This window comes from Cornus florida, unplaced genomic scaffold, assembly GCF_030987335.1.
Source record: "Cornus florida cultivar Cherokee Brave unplaced genomic scaffold, ASM3098733v1 CherokeeBrave_3.0.0_Hap2_Chr03, whole genome shotgun sequence".
In the NCBI taxonomy this organism is placed as follows: domain Eukaryota; kingdom Viridiplantae; phylum Streptophyta; class Magnoliopsida; order Cornales; family Cornaceae; genus Cornus; species Cornus florida.
In genome coordinates, this window is record NW_026775573.1 from 21,825,813 (window position 1) to 21,846,625 (window position 20,813).

Genomic DNA, 20,813 nt, shown 5'->3' on the forward strand with positions numbered 1-20,813 from the left:
TAAACCGGAGTGGAAATGGGAGAGCATTTCTATGGATTTTGTGAAGGGATTGCCTAATTCCTTTAAGGATCACAATTCTATTTAGGTCATCGTTGATAGATTGACTAAATTAACTCATTTCTTGCCTATTTGCACTAACTCACTTTAGAGCTGTTGGCGAGACTTTACATTACAAAAATTGTGAAGTTGTATGGCATTCCATTGTCCATTATATTGGACAGGGATTCGAGCTTTGTGTCAGGATTTGGAAGAGTTTTCAGCAGGCTTTAGGTACGAAGTTGCTTCTCAGCACTGCTTATCATCCTCAGACTGATGGATAGACTAAGAGGGTTAATCAGATCATAGAGGATATGTTTTATTCATGTGTTCTTGATTTCAAGGGCCACTGGGAGAAATATTTGCCACTTATGGAGTTTGTGTATAATAATAGCTTCCAGAAGACTATTGGTATGACACCATTTGAGGCATTGTACAGACGACCGTGTCGATCGCCTGTTTATTGGATGGAGGTTGACAAGAGTAGATTTTTGGGTCCTGAGTTCATTAAGGATACTTCAGAAAAGATTGCTCTTATTAGGGATAGCATGCGCATTGCCCAGAGTCAGCAGAAGAGTTATGCCGACCGTCGCACTCGTGCTTTGGAGTTTCGGGTTGGGGATTAGGTTTTACTTAAAGTGTCTCCCATGAAAGGAGTAATGCGCTTTGGGAAGAAAAGGAAGTTGTCACCGCGGTTTGTCAGTCCATTCATGATTACGGATTGAGTTAGCACTGTAGCTTATCGGTTGGCATTTCCGGATAATTTAGTTCGCGTCCACAATGTATTCCATATTTCCATGTTGCGAAAATTTTTGCAAGATGAAGATCGGTATCAGCATACCGATGTTGGGGAGATTGAGTTGCAGCGAGATGCAACCTATTTGGAGCCACCGTGTCGTATTGTCGACCATCGGGATCAAATCCTTCGTAATAAGGTTATTCCTTTAGTACGTGTTTAGTGGAGTCATCACAATGAGACTGAGTCTACTTGGAACGGGAGGATGTCATTCGCTCACAGTTTCCTGAAATATTGGAAGAAGGTAAGAGCGAATTCCGAGGACGGGATTCCTTTTGTTAGGGGGGAAGAATGTAACACTCTTAATTTTAAAAACGATAGTCTCGGTATTTAATTAATAATTTATTTTGTATTTTATTTGATTATTTGCTATTTGTTTAATTGTGTGAGTGTTTTATTATGTGTTTATTGGTTGCATTATTTAATTGAATTATTTGCTTGCTATTTGAATTAATTGATAAATTATTTTATTTAATTTTATTTGTATTGTTTTTAATTGAATTAATTGTATTCTTTATTTTATTTAATTAAGTAACTTTGTTTTATTAATTGTTTAATGACATAAAATACTATTAGGGTTTTGTGTTTTATGGCATCGTGGGTTAGCAGGCTTATAATTAGTGTGGTATTAAAATTAGGTTTTCAGAGACGCCTATATATATTATCATATTATGTCTGTCTAGGGTTTAAGACATAAATTAAATTTCACGAATAGAGGGTTTTGAGAGGTAGAGAGAAACAGAGAGTGAAACTCGGGAGATTAACAGAGGGGTTCAAAGAGGACGGGATGGATTGCTTCTGGGTTGAACCAAGAGCGACGGAGGTGTAGAACGACAGTCTAGGAAGTGGTCAGAAAACTCAAAGACGGTGGTTTAAGGTTTTAAACGGAAACCTAAAGGCAAGTCTCTGTTCTAACTCTTTCCCTTAAACCTGTGTTCTGTGCATGCCTAGGTAGACTCCAAGGATTGAATTAATGCTAAAACAAATCTTTTATACATGTTTAAACTATATTTAATCTCGTTGAATTAAACTGGTTTGAGAATTTTTAAAGTTTTTTACTGATTCCTACTATCTTTGATTTTAAGCTTTGTTTAATTGATATCGTTGATGCATATCGATGTTTATAAATAATCTGAGACATTGAATGGACACTAGAACAAGTATTAAAAACATTATAGAGACCCTGGGTATCGCTGGAGGCGAAGAAGACGAAGCAGAATCAGTTAACGGCTTCAGGGAGTGAGAGAGCAGGCTCCCAAAAGGAGGGAGCCAGCTCCCTTAATGATGGAGCCAGCTCCCAAGAGTGTGGAGCTATCTCCTGGCTCCTTAAAGCCAGCTCCCAAGGGTGGGGAACCAGCTCCCAAGTGATTAGAGCAGGCTCTCAACTTATGAGAGCCTGCTCTCACCCAAAAATGCATATTTAGCTGTTTAAGGGTGTTGTTTGGGCTGTACAGGGTATTTTTAATCGGTTTAAATTGTATTAACTGTTGCTATGGACCTATAGAAATATGGGGAAGCATTAATTCATAAATGGATTAAAGAATGGAGAAATGGAAATGTAAGGAAAAACCTACATGTCGCACACTGTTTGGTTACTTAAGTGATTTACTGGAATTTAGAAATTCTTTTATATATGGTTTGATACCGTTTAATCATATTTCAACAGTATTATAAGTATAGTGGATTATCTATAATTAACTATGCTTGGTTTGGATTAAATTGATTTTTATTTTGCCATAAACTGTATCAATTTATGGACGGTTTGGAGGATTTAAATGCTTAGATTCATTTTAGCAATCTAAAGGATTGGAACATGATTTTTAGGTCTTATATTGAATGCCTAATATCATTATATATGTATTAAACTATATTTTTTCATGTTCTGGAGAATGGTTGATGAATAGCAATTATTGTTTTATCAATTATGTTATTTGGAGGATTGTATGCACCGGTATAGGACTATGGCATACTAGAGATGGATTAGTTCAAACACTAAGTCCTACCTATTTTGGATTGAGGTGTGGATTAACCATAAAGGTTAAGTCCTACTCATATTGGTGTCAGGTCAATAATTAATTGAATGATATACTTTGGTTTCGGGGTGGATTGTTATACATATGTCAGGCCACTATAACAGATGGATGATATTTTGTAATAGACTTATACGGACTTTATATATTTATAGTTATGGTGCCATGGTATGAGCTTGAGTCTCAAGACAATGGTTAGGGTGCGTATATCGCTTATGATGGATAACTGGACATAGTTGTTGTTCCCTGATAAGTCTAGGTACATATAACCACGTTATGTGCGATTTGCATGGTATCTCTACTCAGGCTGAGACAGACCTATTGGGCTAGTGAGCGTCTTATAGTGTGTATTTATACGTATATGGACTATTCTAGTTATTGTTGAGCTATCTAGGATGTATCTGCGTATCGGGTTTCTGTATGGATCGTAGTAAGATAGGATTTGCATGTGGGCCTGACCCACTCTCTTATTTTTTAGGTGTTCATCAATTCCAGGGTCAGAACTTGATCGTGTAGAGCAGATATAGTGACTCACTCCTCTGACTATGTAGGACTATTTTCTATGTTTAGCTTTATATTTTATTTCAGTTGTTTCCTTTCCAGTTTGGGATTTTATTATGGGTCCACTAGAAATGGATTCCCGAGTTGTTAATTATATGGAGGTTTTGGATTTATGGATTTTAATCACATATTTTTGAGGATTTTTAATTTAGAATTCTTTTAGCTTTATTTAATATTTCTTTAATTTAATTTTGTATTCCGTGCTTATTTACATATTAATTGGTTGGTATCCCTCGGATCTGTGCTCGGACTTGATCACCCATGGCTCTAGAATTGAGGGGTATCACAATACTTGCTTGCTTGATATTGAGATTTTGGGAGATTACTTGGAAAGGGTTGAAAAATTGCGTACTTGAGGTAGTTTTCTCCCAATGCTTATTTTGTATATTGGTTCCTCTCTTGTGAGAAAGAGCTCAACGTTTGTGGGTATCATTTTTGGAAACCCTCACGATACTTCACTCGTCCACTAGGGGTGACCTAGTGGTTTAAAAGTCTTGTTGCATACGTTAAATGCAATCGTGTTCTCTACGAAAGTGGTGTTATCATTTTATTGCTTTCGAGTTCATACTTACTTAGTTATTTATTCCTTTATTTTCTTTTTAGTTCATTCCTAGGGACTAGCAATATCTAAGTTTGGGGGTGTGATGAGTGTTTAAATGTGACGTATTTTAGCACCTAAGCTAGGGTATTCTAGTCCAATCATCTATCTTATTTTTATCTTAGATACGTATTTGTGTTATTGTCTATTTCATGTGAATAATGTTCAAACAGACTAACAAGAGCCATTTAGATCATTTTTGGAGCTAAAGAGCAAAGTTGGAAAGAAGCCAAGAAAAATGCATCAGGGCAACTTCGATCGATCTAAGGGGAGTCTTAATCGATCGAAGTAATCTTCAATCGATCGAAATCAAGGTGGTGCCAGCTCAGCCATTTGGATAAAGTCTAAAGATATTTTTGTGCCACATCAACTTTGATCGATCGAAGCTTAAGTGTTTGATTGATCGAACATCTTCGATCGATTGAAAATGCTGTTGGCAGTAAGTTGTCTAATTCCCGAGCGCGCCGTTTTCTACCTACCTTGCATAGTTGTGAATTTCCTCCAATCACAGGCTATTATTCTGACTTGGTCCTTACTCAAAGGGGTGTAATTGATTTATTAAACAATTATTGTAATAGATATATAGTTTTTGATTACCAATTATAGAATAAAAAATTTTCCTCTCTAGAACTAGGTTTTTGAGAAGAACGCAAGGATAAAGAAAATAATGCCAACCTCTAAGCTAGCCCTTGAAGGTTCCATGTCCACTACCATGAGTGGCTAAATCATTCTCTTGGGGCTAGAAATGGCCCCTATGCTTACTTCTCAAACTTAGCTTTTATGTATTTTTAGGGATTTTAGTTGTAATGAATATTTTGACCATGAATAAATGTATATCTTGTAATCTCTACTTGATTTGTATGATTTAATACTTTTAATTGATCATTTGGCTTTAGTCATATGTCTATATATGCTAGAATTGATGTTCATCTATTTTTCTCTAGATTTAAAGGAATTGATGCATGTCTATGTGTGTTGATGATGTTAATCTAGTGATGGTCAAGGCATAGTACTTAATTGAACACTCTTGAGATTTATTTGGTGGTTCACACTTGTTTCTTTATGAATTGTATCACATCTCTAGTTTAATTAGTTTAATTTCATGTCTCTACTCTAGTGTAGTGTAATTGCTTTAAATTCTTAGGTAGGTGAATAATCCATGCTTGTTTCTTGGTGTTCCATACTTGTGAATGCAAATAGTGTATTTCTCTAGATATTTGTGTGTGAATTAATTGTGATTTAATTGAATGAATTTTGGTCTCATTTGATAGATTGTGCTATTCATTTAATTGACTAGACAAACTATACTTATTTGTCTTCCATGCTTAGTTTCAATTAATGTCACACACACCTAAGTTACAATTTAAATTTCCCCATTAATGTATAATTGCTAGTGTTTGATGAAGTGAAGCTTAGTGGTGTCTCTATGCCCCAAGACCTCTCTCCTATATATTTTCCCTACTTTCTAGATTACTTTTCTTGTTTGCTCTAATCTTTAATTGCATTGTAGTTTAATTAAACAAACCACCAATCATCTTTGATTACTCGACCTACTAATCCGACATTAATTTCCGTCACAAACACACCTCCGATCCATTGGGACGATCCCTACTCACTCTTGCTATTTTTTTAGTTGGAAGTGGTGGTGGCATTTTACAAATTTAAACTTGGCCACATTTTATCCTATAGTAATAAAATGCCACTACCACTTCCAACTAAATAATTTTTAGTTTCAAAAAACCCCTCGAGGTTTGGTTTATCTATGGCCCAAGGTACCTCCAAAAGGGGTTGATGTGCTTAGTGAGCTTTGCTCGGAAAGATCACCCAAAAAAAAAAAAAATCTCTATAAAATAAATTATTTCTTTTGGTAGGACGAGAAAAAAAAAAAAGTTGTTTGTATTGAATAAATTATCTACTTCGACACAATTTTTTTTTTTTTTTTTTTTAAAAAAAAGTATGGCTCAAGAAAAAAGGACTGGGTTGAATTAACGAGTTCGGTGTGTGTGACTTGTGTTGATGATGCAAGTGTTTTGGGCCAGCCATTTGCATTGCATTGCATTTTCATTCCAAGTACATGAAATTGTATTAATGACATTGATTAGATTGATATGTGATTTGAATGCTATAAAATTTCCCTTAATATAATCCCAGTTTCTCTAAATCCCCGATGTGTGTTGTGTGGCTCAAGGAAGTCTAAAGTTGGTGCCTCAAATATTTTATACTGAGCCTCTGTGCTCACTCCTTCCATTAATATTTTTCAGGTCACGGCAAGGATGTAATTGACAATGGACCTTCACAAGTGTAGGTAGAGTTGACGAAAGCATCCTTTTGAAAGTTTTGTAACCAATGTTTATTGACTTCAATTCTTTTGTAAAGATGACCTTAAGGGTCTTAAACTTGTAATCTTATTCTTTTGGGGTTATATTATGTATATTTTGGACAATGACATAATGTGCTATTTTGACCATGGACGGAAAAACGAGTTATGTATATAAATGCACGATTCTGACTACGTAATTCAAATGAACGGGGATTTAGTAGGGTGGGTGATTGAATGATTTTGCATACTCATGTTTATCATTGTAATGGGAACTTTGTAAATCATGTATATATCATCTTTACGTAGGTTGGGAAGCACCATAATGAACTTTCATGGGACCTATGAGGTGTCCTTAACCCTTTGCACTCAAATTAGGCTTTTCTGGGCTATTTTTCTCATTCTGTCCATTTTGAACCAGTTCAACCCCCTTGAACTTGTTCAAGAGTGAAATTAGATTCCCAACGTGGGTACACTACCCATGTTGAACAGGTTCAAGTTCCCCAAAATTAGGTTGTCTTGGCAAACTTTAATTTTGGACCCCAACTTCGAGTAATCATAACTCATTCATCTTAAATCCAAATGAGGTCATTCTTAAGCCTAAATTGAATAATTTTTCGTTAGCTTTCCAATGGTGCCAACCTAATTCTTAGATTACATCTACTCTGAGAGTTATAGTTATTTTAGTGAAGCAATGTCGAGAAATCCTCCAAACTGAGGAGGGGTATTTGTGGGGAACCATTATTAATTCTCATAGAACCTCTTAGAATGTCATGGAGTGACTAAAATGGATTGTATACACCTCATTTGACTCACTTAGAGTCATATTACATCCCCTTTGATATAAATTGACCATTTTACCCTTGTGTGACCTTGGGTCCGATTATGACCCGATTAGCGATTTGGATCCCGAATTTGGGTCTTGAGAATTCATGCTACCATTTGTTAGACACATGCTCAAATTGAAACTATTTTGAGTTTATTATTCTCTCTTCTCTTTCCTGCCCATACCCACAAAATCCCAAATCCGGGAAGGCACTCTTTATACCAGTCTAATGGTGTATAATCATCCTCAATCTCATAGCAACCAGACATGTGTGTCTTGTCCCCCTCCTTTAAAATAACCCTAGAAATACAGAAACTATTCGATTTTGTAGTCGGTCAACCCGATTCCATTAAAAACCCAAATCCGGGAAGGCACTCTTTATACCAGTCTAATGGTGTATAATCATCCTCAACCTCACAGCAACCAGACATGTGTGTCTAGTCCCCCTCCTTTAAAATAACCCTAGAAATACAGAAACTATTCGATTTTCAGGCCGTACAATCATGTTAGCTTTCTGGGTCCCCACTTTCGAACAGAGGAACAGTTAGTCTCTCTCCCTATATATATTGTATATGTATAATATTGTTTATACATCTCTGTCTGCACGCACTTAGACATTGACTATGTCATTTACTTCTGTCAATTGCTCATTTGTTTAACACAAGTTTCATTATATTAACTTTTATTTTATTTTTTAAGTACTGTTGTCTGAAAGAAGTATTGTTCTTTTTAATGAAATATTGTTTGGGTGGTAATTAATTCTTTTAATTTATTATAAATTGGGCTTGATGCAATGTCTTCCCTGTTTCGACCGAACAGAACAAAGAATAAACAAAGAGAGGTTTTTTTTTTTTTTTTCGCAATTTAACAATTGAAATCGAATTTTCTGTGAAAATATTTTTATATAACCTGATATGGGTTGAAAGAACAAATAGTTTCAAATGCTACTGGAAATGAATTAGGTTTGTTCACTTTCTTTTTTATACTTAAATTACACACATCAATGCCTCATTGAGGGGACTCGAACCCTCAACTGTGGAAGGAAGAAATACCAATTGGGCTATTACAGAATGGTGAAGCAAATGAAGTTACCGAACCTCGTTCTTTGGCAACTACGGATCCTTTCTAACCATCTTGTTGGTTGAGGGTTAAAGCACGCAAAATTTAATATCTTGAAAATAATCAGTAACTAGTTCCAATTATGTTATATTTATTTCTTTATATGAAACCATGAAGTTGTTATTATTTGAATTTATTATAGTGTTGCCAGCAATGTTTTCCTGGCTTCATGCTGAATGATGGGAGTCTCAATCAGAGCTTAGGGTTATGCATGAGCTACAGCTGATTCAATGTTAATTGGAAATTAGTATAAATAACCTAACTTCCAGATTGATGGTTCATTAAGTTTAGATTTGTCGATTATTCAAGTACTTAAGTTACACTTCTTGAAGAGTTTTTCATCCCAAAGAATAATTTGCACGCAGCCGCTTAAGTGATGAACATCCATATGTTGTGTGATAGTCAATGTGAATGTGTGTTAGGCTCACTTTTGGAGGGAAGTCTTTCTACTACACATAAGGGATCGTGTTGATAACATAATTACTTAACATCCTTTAGTTGTTTATGCTTTGGTCTTTTAAGTGTTGTTTGTGTATTTTTTATTTTCTGTTTTTGCTGATTTTTTTTTTTTAAAAGCAAATTGAAGGAAGAATGATGCTCTTGTTGTTTAGAAACTAAAACCTTTTCAGTGTAATCCTCAGAAAAAAAATATGTACGCTTTGTTTTCTGCCGAGTAATTGTGTTGTGTTGAAGGCTTTAGGGAAGGCAATCAGTTGAATTAATATGCTCATCATTTGTCTATCACCTTGTCTATTTGGTAATGAATTTTCGTCAAAGTTATTCCAATAAAAGAAGCCTTAAAATTGGTGGGGAAAATAAATTTTGTTCCGGAAATTTTTGTAAGTACCACCATTGTGAGCCACATTCTTATGCTTTGGCTATTATTTTTGTATGAAGACATTACAAGAAAAATGACTTTTTACTATGGTGAAAAAGGCTTTCTACCACAATTTTGAACCGTGGTAGAAACAACCGTGATAGAAAGTCAAGACTTTCTACCACGGTTTTGTACCATGGTAGAAAGTCTATTTTCAACCACGGTTCCACATCGTGGTAGAAAGTCGTTTTTTCTACCACGGTTCTTCACCGTGGTAGAAAGTCGTTCTTTTTACCACGGTTTTGCACCGTGGCAGGTAGAAAGTGTACGTTATGTAATTTTAAAATAAAAAAAATAGTGCAGCCCTCACGAGGCCTTTTTTTTTTTTTTTGGCCTACTACTAGCCTTACAAGGACTCTAGAAACTTACACTAAATAAATTAAAAATAGCATCATAACCAAAATAACTTACAACTAACCAATAACATTATATATATATATATATATATATATATAACACCAATTCCAAATCATTGTTTTATACAAAAATTAACCATATACAAATTTCTAACTTCTTATGCCATACCAAAATAAAACAAAAATTCTTATATCTACTTGCTCTGTTTTAGTCTCTCTCTTCCATTACATATATGCAACTTCTTTATGAGCCATACAAAAAATATAACGGCAACAAAAAAAGTAACGGCAATCGCAATCCTAGCTTTGACCTACAAAGATGTAATAGTTGAAGTCAGAGAATATAAAGCAAGTTGTAAAGTTGTCAAAATTAAACCAAACAAAGCAAGCATTATAATAAAGGTACATTGAAAGATCTACTCTTCATATTAACTCAATATCTTGGATCATTGACATCCCGTCACCAAAAGAAATCATGACACTATATTCAAACATTTGAAATGAAGAAGACTGATTTTCTTTCTTTCTTTCAGAACATACATATTATTTTAGTTAATTAAATATTTATGTTTGGCTTCCCTAAGCCCTGCACATACCTAGGAGTCGGGACCCATATTTTATTAAGCCAGGTGTTGGAACCCTAGCTCTGGTTTGAGGTTTGAATTCTATAAAATTCACATTGTGTTTTCATTTTTCTTCTCTTTTGGTTGCTGAGCAACAAACATACATAAGTAGGAAAGAAAAAGAACTCATAAATGGTGACTATTAAATTTGCAAGCTTAGTACCATGCCTTCTCTTTGTTTTGCATGCCCTCTGGAACTCCTCTGCACATGCTCATCAAGGTAGGCAGTCTAATTTTTTCTCCAATAACCTTTTTTTTTTTTTTGTGCGTGTGTACATGAAACAAGCAGACTATGACAGGTTCAGGGCTAACGGTGACTACTAAAAATTTTGCATCTGCTCAAAAGGTACCTAGTCTTGTTATTATATGTGTGTGTGTGTGTGTGTGTGTGTGTGTGTGATACCCCTAATTTTAAAAGGATAGTCTCGGCATTTTAATTATTGTTTTATTTCATTTTTGTGTGATTATTTGCTTAATTATTTAATTGTTTTATTATTTATTTGATTTAATTGTTTAATTATGTATTTAAATTGTGTTATTTGATTAATTATTTTATTTAATTGAATTGGTTGTTTAATTGTTTATTTAATGGACGGTTATTTTCTTTAATTGGAAATTGTTTTAATTGTTTAATTAGGGTTTTGTTTTATTGTAGGTAGTCAAGTGTTTATATAGCCGACTTAGGTATAGAATGCATTGTTCTTTTCCCGTCTCTAAATTAAATTAGAATTAGGGTTGATATTTTTCTTAAATATAATAGTAGGTCTCTGCCAAGGGTTTTTAAAACCCTATTCACGTACTAGAGGCAGAGTGAAACCGAAAGAGACTTGAGAGAAGTAGAGAGAGGAAAACTAGGGTTGGGCTTAGACTAAGGCTGAACCAAGGAAGGATTAAAAGGGGTTGTTCGTGTGTTGAACCAAAGAGGAAGCAGAAGAGTTAGAACAGTAGGAATTACCAACAGTTTAGGAAGATGACGGTGCAAGGTTTCGAACTGAGACCTAAAGGCAAGTTCTATTCCTAACTCTCTCCCTTTGACTCGTGTTCTTTACATGCCTAACACAATTATAGGAGTAAATAAATATTAAAATTAATCTGGTTCGCATGTTAGGTTCAATTATAACAGTATCTCTTTACATGAATTGGTGTTTGCTTGTTTTTAAATTTTCTTGCATGATTCATGTTTTAATTGATGCCGATTAATGAATAAAGAATTTAATTATTTTTGGAACGCATTGGAACCTAGTTCAGACACCTAGGAACCCTAGGAATGGAGGACAAATGTTCGGATAGTCGCCGGACTTGGAGGAGATGAAGGAACGGGAGGAGAGCCGGCTCCCTTTTGAAGGGAGCAGGCTCCCCTAATCAAAGAGCAGGCTCCCTCCTTGAGGGAGCCGGCTCTAGAGGCCTTGGAGGCGGCTCCCTCTTTGAGGGAGCCTGCTCCCTTAGTTTTTGATATTTTTTTTTAGCTTCGAGCGAATGTTGGCTACTGTGAATGGATTTTCTTGGGTTCCAGACTTCAACTAGGAACTATGGTGGTAGGTTTTGGATGGTTTAGAAGGACAGGTTAAAATACAAAATGTGTACCCAACTTTACATTGTTAGAAATTTGAACAATAGGAATTTTCTTAACAAGTTATGCATACTGATTTTGGTTATGGATAGCTAAATTGCTTGGATTTATTTTAACAATTTTCTGTCAATGATTATACGTTTCTGATCATGTTTTAGTAGTATAAAATAAGCATGTATAAATCCTACACTTTATTATACTTGTTAAGAATTAATTGATGTCTATATTTTAAATGATTTATCGCATCAATTATGGGACTGGTATAAAACAGCATGTTTAAATCCTGTATTTTATTATGCTTGTTGAGGATTAATTGATGTCTATATTTTAAATTATTTATCGCATCAATTATGGGACTGGTATAAAACAGCATGTTTAAATCCTGTATTTTATTATGCTTGTTGAGGATTAATTGATGTCTATATTTTAAATTATTTATCGCATCAATTATGGGATAGGTATAAAACAGCATGTTTAAATCCTACATTTTATTGTGCTTGTTAAGGATTAATTGGTACTTAAGTTTTATTATTTGTGACATCAATTAGTGGATTTTGTGGATTGTATGCACCGGTATGGGACGATGGCATACTAGGGATGGATTAGTTCAAAACACTAAGTCCTACCTATTTTGGAATAAGGAAACGGATTATAAGAATAAAATCCTACTTATAAGCTGAACGGCTAACTGGATTTATTATAGATGGGTGGGACAGGACTTTAAATATATATTTATGATACCGCGATATGAGCTTGAGTCTCAGAGTCGACGGTTAGGGAGCGTCTATGCAGTAGGATGCGTAGCTGGCTATGTTGGTTGAGGTATATCCTGTTAGGCTTAGGTACCCATGCCCACTCAGGTGCATTTTGTATGTTGCCTTCTATTCAGGTTGAGACCTTCTTCATAGTCCAGTGACAGTCCTGTAGTGTGGATATATACATATGTATGGATTATATAGCTATTGTTGAGTTGTTTAGGATGTACATGCGTATTGAGTCATTGCTAAATTGTAGTAGGGTAGAACTTGTTCGTGAGCCTGACCCACTTCTATTTTATTAAGGTTTGTCAATTCCAAGCTTAGAGCTTGTTCGTGCTGAGCAGAGACGGTCACTCATTCTTCCGACGACGTACGATCGCTCTTATGTTTTAGTACTAGATTGCTTTTAGTTATTTCCGTTTCAGTTTGGGTTTTGATTAGGGGTCCACTAAATGGATTCCCGAGTTGTTATCTTGGAGGTTTTGGATTGGCAGATTATTATACATATTTATCTCTGGTGATTTTGGGATTATTAGATTTTAAATATTTAATTTTAAAGGATTATATTTTAGAATTCTTCCAGCTTTTAATTATTTATTTCTTATTTCAGTTTTGTAATCTGTGTTCATTTAAATATTAATTGTTTGATATTCCCTCGGGTTTAGGCTTGGACCTGATCAACCCATGTCTAGGGGTATCATAGTTTTAGCATGCTAAAAGTTATATATCTTTTATGAACTTTGATAACCAAGTGTAAATGTGATTGAACAGGAATTTTTGGACAGAATTCATGCTGCTGCTGTTGCTAGGAAAATAGGGATTGGAGGAAGGAAAATGGCAGTAGATAAAGAGAATTCAAAGATATCAGGTGCAACCCATTCTTCCAGAAAATGTTATGATCTTGAAAGGAAGGAAGATTTGGATGTGAAATGTATAGTCGGTGACAAAAGTAATATTCTCAAGAAGTTCAAATTGGCTGGTTTTGTAGCTTCAAGTGCAGATTACCATTTGCCAAGACACCACCCTCCTAAGAATAACTAATTGAGAAAAAAAAAAATGAAAAGAAAAGAAAAGCAATTGCTATGCTTGGAAGATCCCCTTTTGTTATTAGAAATGTTCTAATTAGAGCATAGTATATGGGAAATATCAAACTTGTATATATGTAATGCAAGTTTCTCAATTTCTAGAGGAATTGACTCACTATAATGCTAAAGGTGCTCTGTTTTATTAGTAAATTATGTTTTAATTCCATTCTTCAGTTTCATTTCTAAACCTAGTAGTGTGCTACTTGGTAACATATATATATATATATACCGACTCAATCAAGATGTTTATTTTCGGACAAGGTCCATTCACTAGCTTATGATTCCAATTTTTTTATTTGGCTAATTGGATGCAGGAAAGGATACAGAAGCTTCAAATACATCACTTAAAAGACCTCAATATCACTCGATTGATCAGGTCTCTCTCCCTCTCTCTCACTATCTGTCTCTTGATCTTACACACGCACTTGCACTGGTTTACATAGGTCTGCAACTCAATTTATTTTTTGTACTCAAACTGAGGGTGTTGCAAATAGATGTTTTATGCTTCTAAACATCAAAATCTTCCTTAGGAAGATGGATGCATTTGTTATGTGACCTCACTAACATTGAAATCAATGTTAATGTTTTAATGACAGAACAATAGTAACATGTTGGAGCTAAAGACATCGAAATCTGCAAGCTTGGGAATTCCAGGGACTGAGCCAGTCCACTTCTAAAACACTAAGACACACTACTGTCAAGTTTCAACTAAAGCTGGTCATGGAAATTCTTCAAAGAAACAAGTCTCTCGAGAGCCTATTGATGGTATTGCTCATACGAATGAAGCACAGAGACTTCTAAAGGCCACCCATGAGATTGTGACACTGATGCATAAGGATTATAAAGGAATGGATAAGCCAGGCCGCAAGCCACCAATCAACAACGATGAGCCTATCGACTAAAGGATTAAGGATAAATGTAGTAGTTAGGTTTAGGCTCACAATTTTGCCCCCAGTAGAAGTGAAGTCCACTGAAAATATTTATAGCTTAGCAGCTTCTTTTTGTCTTGCTTACAAGTGCTGTTTGTATTTCATTCTTTTAACTCAACACTAAGTAGTAACATATATGTTTGTATTGTAAAATATAGTCTCTTGTGAAGTTAGATATTACCATAATGCTGCTAATGCTACTAAGTTTAGTCAAAATTATAACCATCTGTGTCTCTGCATCAAAACAATGCTTTCAATTCATGGTGTTAATTTGTGATCTTTATATGAACATTAGGGTTACAATATTTGATTCATTTGTTCATACATTTTACATAATGCTGACCAACCTTGCTTGCATCAGATTATCCATAGTTGGATTGTGACAATTTCTTCAACAATCCAAGAAAGAGTGTACAAATTTTTATCTTAAAACAGATTCATCATATTCTTTTAATAATTCCCTCAGAATTCTGCTACAACCTAGAAAATACTCATATCTTGTATATTCGTTTGTACAAAAGATAATTAAATAGAATGAGGTGGTTAATTTGACTTCTCACTTTTTAACAAAATGGCAATGGATAAACTAATCAGTCCTATCTAAATTCTAAACAGAGAGGTGGAGCCCTAGAATTTCTCTTTTACAGAGAGGGTAGTGGGTGGGAGGGAGGGAGTTTGCTGCTTTGAAACAGAGAGATGGAGCCCTAAAATGTCTATTTTATAGAGAGTGTAGTCCATGCAGGTCCTTAATGACATGCAAGAAGTCAAGTTAATCTGCTTTGAAACAGACAGTTGGGGCCACATAATCTCTTTTTTGATAGCTTGTCCCAACGAACTTTCAAAATATAATAGTTTTTCAGAAGAGCTTTTGAGGCTTTAGAACACCTATAAATTATCTTATATTCACAAAGCACAAATATGAATATTTTAAATTTCTATGTCATTCCTTTTAAATTGCCTTATCATTTTGTAAGCAAAACTAACCACTTAGCTCTCTTTTGCCACAAAATCCATTAAGAAAGAGCACATAAACGCAACATCCAGAATGTCGATTACATATAGCCTTTTACATATTAACTGTAATGTAGAAAATGGTCCTTATTAGCAAAACTGGAGAGAAATGATGTACATAACGAGATTTAGGAACTTAACGCTAGAGAGTTGGCTAAGGAATTCACACGTGCGACACCGGAGTTGGGTTATGTATTGGGGACTCATGATTCTACCTTACTGGTTCTCTTTTCTTTGCAATAATTACCAAACCATAAATAGTCATCATCATGATCTCTCCATCTGCAATTTCTAGTAAGAGTTTTGTAGATCATTCCTAACAGATGGGGTTGATGAGAAAAATTTGGAGTTGTTTATTTTTATTTTTTATTTTTATAGATTTGAATCGACTAAAATTTGGATTTGAATAAAACTTTAGTTAGAATACAAGTTTTGGAAACTTATTTAATTTTTCTGTTCTGTCAATTAAGAATGTTTTGGAAACTTAATTAATTTTTCATAGGATTTACAAGTTTTTGAATTCTAAATTTCAATTATTCTTGGTGGGTGTTTTAGATAGAATATAAACATGAATTAAAAAAGCATTACCTAATAAAATTTGTGCAATAAAGTAATCCTTTTTAAGCATCTTGAGACAATTTTTTTTTTTTTTTTTTTTTTTTTTTTTTGAAAGGTTAATTCGCATCCTGAGAGTCTGAAACACTTGATAGCATGATTTCTTATTAAAACTTAGAAGACCTCTTTATTTACTTTGATACATGTCCATGACTCCATTATATTCAATTTCCTAATAAAGAATGGTCCATACCCTACTACTGTAGTACTAAAGTATGGTTCCAATAATAGATGGAAAGGTTTCAAAATTTTCATGCAAAGACAAACTACAATTTCATGTAAAACTAAAAAATTTAAGTAAACTACAATTTCATGTAAAACTAAAAAATGTAAGTAAACTACTATTCCATGTAAAACTAAAAAATTTAAGTAAAGGTATAAACAACATATCAACAACTTCTCCTCCACAACAATCAAGCAAAACCTCCACATATGATGATCCCATACTCCCATGCTTTCAACATTTTAAAACAAGAAAAAAAAATGGCCTCCACATGGGCTGATGTACCAATAAAGTAATAAAGTTCAAGGTACACTGCAAAATTGGTCACTTAAAGGCACATGACCCCCTAAGTATGAGTATAAAAAACATTAAAATTGTGCAATCATCAAAGAATTTTATCGCACATAAAGACCATACAACTTACAAATTTTGATGTATTTGATAGGCCATGCAATCGACGCTCCCACTGTTGTCTTTTCCCAGTCCCTTTGGAAGACTACATTTCAAGTACATGCAAATCAATTAAAGAAAATATAACACCAAAATACACCCTAAGTGGAGATAGTTAAATGAAAAAACTCAAAACCAATGATATGCCGATAAAGTGATGCCCTTCTTGCAAGGCCATGGTGACACAACTTGTAACAGCCAACGTTGAAATTACATGCTATGTGAGGGTTAATATTATGTGGACTAGCTCCCTTTCTTCTCCAAAAATATTGTAAATGTAAGGTTTACTAAGTTAGCTTAGTGTTGGCTTCAAGAGTTAGCATGTTTTTGTAGTCTACATAATGAACCACCTATTTTATTTCATGATGCTGCCAAATGCAAAGTAAATCACAATATCAGCACAAGTGCAAAACAGTAAATTAGTGAGGGCCATGATAACAATTCTGCCTGCAGAAAAAAATTATAAATAACAGCAACCTCTTTTGTTTCTATACCAACCATTTATATCTACGCACCCCCATAATGCAAATTGCAATTGTTTTCAAGCTGAGAAGGCTGTAGTAATCAACAAAAGGCATCAGCTGGATATCTCCATATACTTGAGCTTCTCTCCACAGCTCGAGATTGACTTGTCTATTCGTATTCTGCCAGTAGGAAAAAAAATGAAATAAGAAATAGAAAGAAACAGAAAAAAAATAAACAGTCCAGCTGTTACCCAAAAAAATTTCAGGCAAAGTGACTATTGTCAATGAACACAACTAGAAGGGGTGCTTCAGAAGGATAATTCTATCACCAAGAAACCTTTTTCCCCTTTCTTTCTTTTTTATATGATAGGGAAATATAGTGGAGACATTGTGTAATAATAAAAAAAATATTATATATTCTGTTTATTGCTTGGAGTAATGCTAAAAAAATAGCTAAAGCTCTAGCTACCAAGCATTAGAACACAGGTTCAAGTCTGAGGGTGTATATTTTTGTGCAAAAAATAGGCCAGTACATGAACTTTAATCATGGTCTTAAACTTAACTTATTCAACCATGATAATGCACATGATTTAAATAAACAAACTATGACTTTCAAATAAAATTATACTAGTCATTGACTCGATGGATGTTGGCTGACTAGATTTTAATGCATTTATATATATATATATATATAACTACGGCAAGACACATATTTTAAGGAGTTAAACCATAGCATCTAAATTAAATGGTTATTCCAATCAAAATGTGAACATGGCAAAAATAGTATTGTAGTAGTAGTAGTAGTAATAATAATAATAATAATAATAATAATAATAATAATAATAATAATTTGTAATGAAACTTACAAATAAAATTATACTAGTCATTGGATTTCAACACATGCCTTCACTCTAGATTTATGCATATAACTTCTAACTAATATATATAAATTTATAATCCAAATTAACATAAAAACATACTTCATCCGCAATAAGTCAAAATATAATGACACTTGCATGCATACTTAGATAAATGGCATTGCCTCCATGGTCTCGTTACAAACCACTAAAATGTAAAATAAGAAATTATGATATGTGATTTAATAGGAACTCCAAAAGATAAAGGGGTGGGTTTCTAAATCTTTTCCTTCCTCCAAAAATACATACAAACATCATAAAAGAATGTTGTCCATTAATACACGTGAATTCAAACTAAGCAATAGCTATTACATAGCAAGTCATCGTCAAGAGGTCTCAAAAAAATCATCAAAGCCTAATCCTTAATTGAGCTAGTCCACATAATATTAACCCTCACATAGCATGTAATTTCAACGTTGGCTGTTACAAGTTGTGTCACCATGGCCTTGCAAGAAGGGCATCACTTTACCAGAGAGTGGCTGTGTACAAGTTAGCAGTTGCAGAGAGAGGGCTTGAGAGTTGAGAGACAGCGGACCAGAGGCTGAAGCTTGCGAACGGCGAACCCAAACTGGAATAGCGGGCGATGGAAACTGAAGGATATGGGTTTTGATATTTTGAACAATCTGAAATGATATGTCGATATGGGTTCTGATTCTTGTAGATTTTGTAGTTTGCAGTTGCAGAGACAGAGAGAGGGCAAGTTCAGAGTTGAGAACTAGAATAGAGATAGAGGCGATTTCAAGTTTCCATTGTAAACAGGGTATCATTTTCCATTTGTTTGCCAGGAAACATGAGAAGGGGAAACAGAAAGTACAAATCAAAATTTAAATCTTATGCCTTTTATTATTTTAGGATGTTAGAAAAACGAAAAGCCCATCTCAATCAAGCTAAATATAGTTTAATAAACCTCGAATTACCAAAGATACATAGTTGGGTACCAAATGAATGAAACCCTAAAATGCGAATTTTCAATTCATTTTCTTTTCCACATTTTCCCAGCAACCAAACGAGCAATAACATTCAAGAACAAAAGAGAAACAGCATTCAAAGATTAAGAGTCACTAGTCTTACCTTCACGTTTATCCTCCTGCGGAGAGAACTCTTCAATCTCTTCATCGACACTACGCCACAACTCCCGCTTTTGGGTGGCCGATGTGGATTCGGTGGTACGACCTCGCCGGAGACGCTTGAGGGTTTGTGGGTGATTCAAAATCATCATCGTCGTCGTTATTCAAAATCATATCTGATATGCCGATATGGGTTCTGATTCTTGTAGATTTTGTACTTTGCAGTTGCAGAGACAGAGAGGGCCTAGTTGAGAACGAGAATAGAGATGGAGGCGATTGCGGAGGGCTGAAATGATTTGCCCTAATACATGTGAGTAAATATACTTTGGTATATGTTCGCGCGGTTTTTGTTCCCTACGCCGGTCGATGGTTATTTGTACAAAATACCCAAAATATGTAATTGAACACCAGCCTATCCCTTTTTCTGATGGCTGACTCTCAGGCGATTGTGTGGAAGAGAGACTAGTAAGAACTCCCAGCAATGTTCTTTTATGCCTTGTTTGTAGTAAGGACTTTTTAGAGTGTCTAAAGAAATGTAACGGCTGATGAATGTTTGATTGGATGGAATGGCCGAGTGAAGGCAGGCGGCAAGAACTTAATCGATCGCCGGCCGAACGTGATGGCGAGAACTTAATCAATCGCCATCAGCCAAACACAATGGCAAGAATTTAATCGATCGCCACTGAAACGTGATAGCAAGAATTTAATCAATTGCCATCAGCCAAGTAATGACAAGAATTTAATCAATTGTCACTACGATTCAATGGCAAGAATTTAATCAATTGCCATTGAATTGAAAGCCTAACTAAAATTGCGTAATTAAAATTGGCATAATTGAAATTGAAAGAAAGTAAATGGCTGAATTGAAATAGTTGACAATGATCTAATCAATTGCCATTAAATTGAAATAAAGAAATTGATAGGAAAAAATGACGTAGAGTCAATTGAAAACATTTTTAGTTGAAATGCATGTTTTGTGGTGGTGCTGGACAAATTGGAATAGGAATACAATACTTCTATTTATAGAAGTTCTATCTCAACTTATTTTCCTAAGTTATTGCTAGAAAATCTCTCCTTTGATTCTTTTCTTCACAATTTGAACTCAGTCAAATCCTATTGTTATTCTGCTTCCTTTCTTGTTTTGTTTCAGTAGGAAATCTCTGTAAAAACAATCTTCCTCGATTTAATCACATGTAAGTTGCCGAGATATTGCTAAAACGTTGCTAGAAAGTTGCTAAAAAGTTGCTAAGTTCTAGCAACTTCCTTTTATAAACTTGGCAGCCGTGTTCTATCCCAAGTGGCCCATCCTTTAGCGCCATGTCAAGGCCACTTGTCACAATTAGATTTGTTCACTTCATGCTGCCAACCTTCTATACATGTCTTCAAAGCTTTCCTTCTTTCATCAAACTAAACTTCCTATTTTATAGGAATTTAGTTATTGAGTTTCATCCAAACTCTAGCCTTTTCCTTTTCTGTTAACATCCCATTTTGAAAAAAGTCAAATGTCAGTTGCTATATTTCAGCAACTGCCATATCATTAGGTGGCTGAAATATATCTTTCTATATTTGCTCCTAATATCTTCAA

General features: G+C 34.6%; 2 protein-coding genes across 4 annotated transcripts; one reads left to right on the top strand and one right to left on the bottom strand.

The window, feature by feature from the left end:
- Positions 1-9,563: 9,563 nt before the first annotated feature.
- LOC132299890 (hydroxyproline O-galactosyltransferase GALT6-like) lies at positions 9,564-19,529 on the bottom strand. 2 transcript variants are annotated; one of them, XM_059796762.1, is made up of 4 exons: positions 19,233-19,529; positions 17,296-17,424; positions 16,755-16,826; positions 9,564-9,827 (listed from the first exon to the last, which is right to left on the bottom strand). In XM_059796762.1, exons 1-4 carry the CDS (start codon positions 19,275-19,277, stop codon positions 9,711-9,713), a joined length of 363 nt encoding a protein of 120 aa, XP_059652745.1. In that variant the 5' UTR covers positions 19,278-19,529; the 3' UTR covers positions 9,564-9,710. The 2 variants fall into 2 exon arrangements, with proteins under 2 accessions (XP_059652745.1, XP_059652746.1); XM_059796763.1 differs by having other exon boundaries at positions 17,279-17,424.
- Positions 9,824-14,709, top strand: LOC132299891 (uncharacterized). Of its 2 annotated transcripts, XM_059796765.1 has the most exons (4): positions 9,824-10,485; positions 13,239-13,335; positions 13,867-13,928; positions 14,149-14,709. In XM_059796765.1, the coding sequence occupies exons 1-4, from the start codon at positions 10,432-10,434 to the stop codon at positions 14,227-14,229; spliced, it is 294 nt and encodes a 97-aa protein (XP_059652748.1). In that variant the 5' UTR covers positions 9,824-10,431; the 3' UTR covers positions 14,230-14,709. The 2 variants fall into 2 exon arrangements, with proteins under 2 accessions (XP_059652748.1, XP_059652747.1); XM_059796764.1 differs by lacking the exon at positions 14,149-14,709 and having other exon boundaries at positions 13,239-14,019.
- Positions 19,530-20,813: the final 1,284 nt, after the last annotated feature.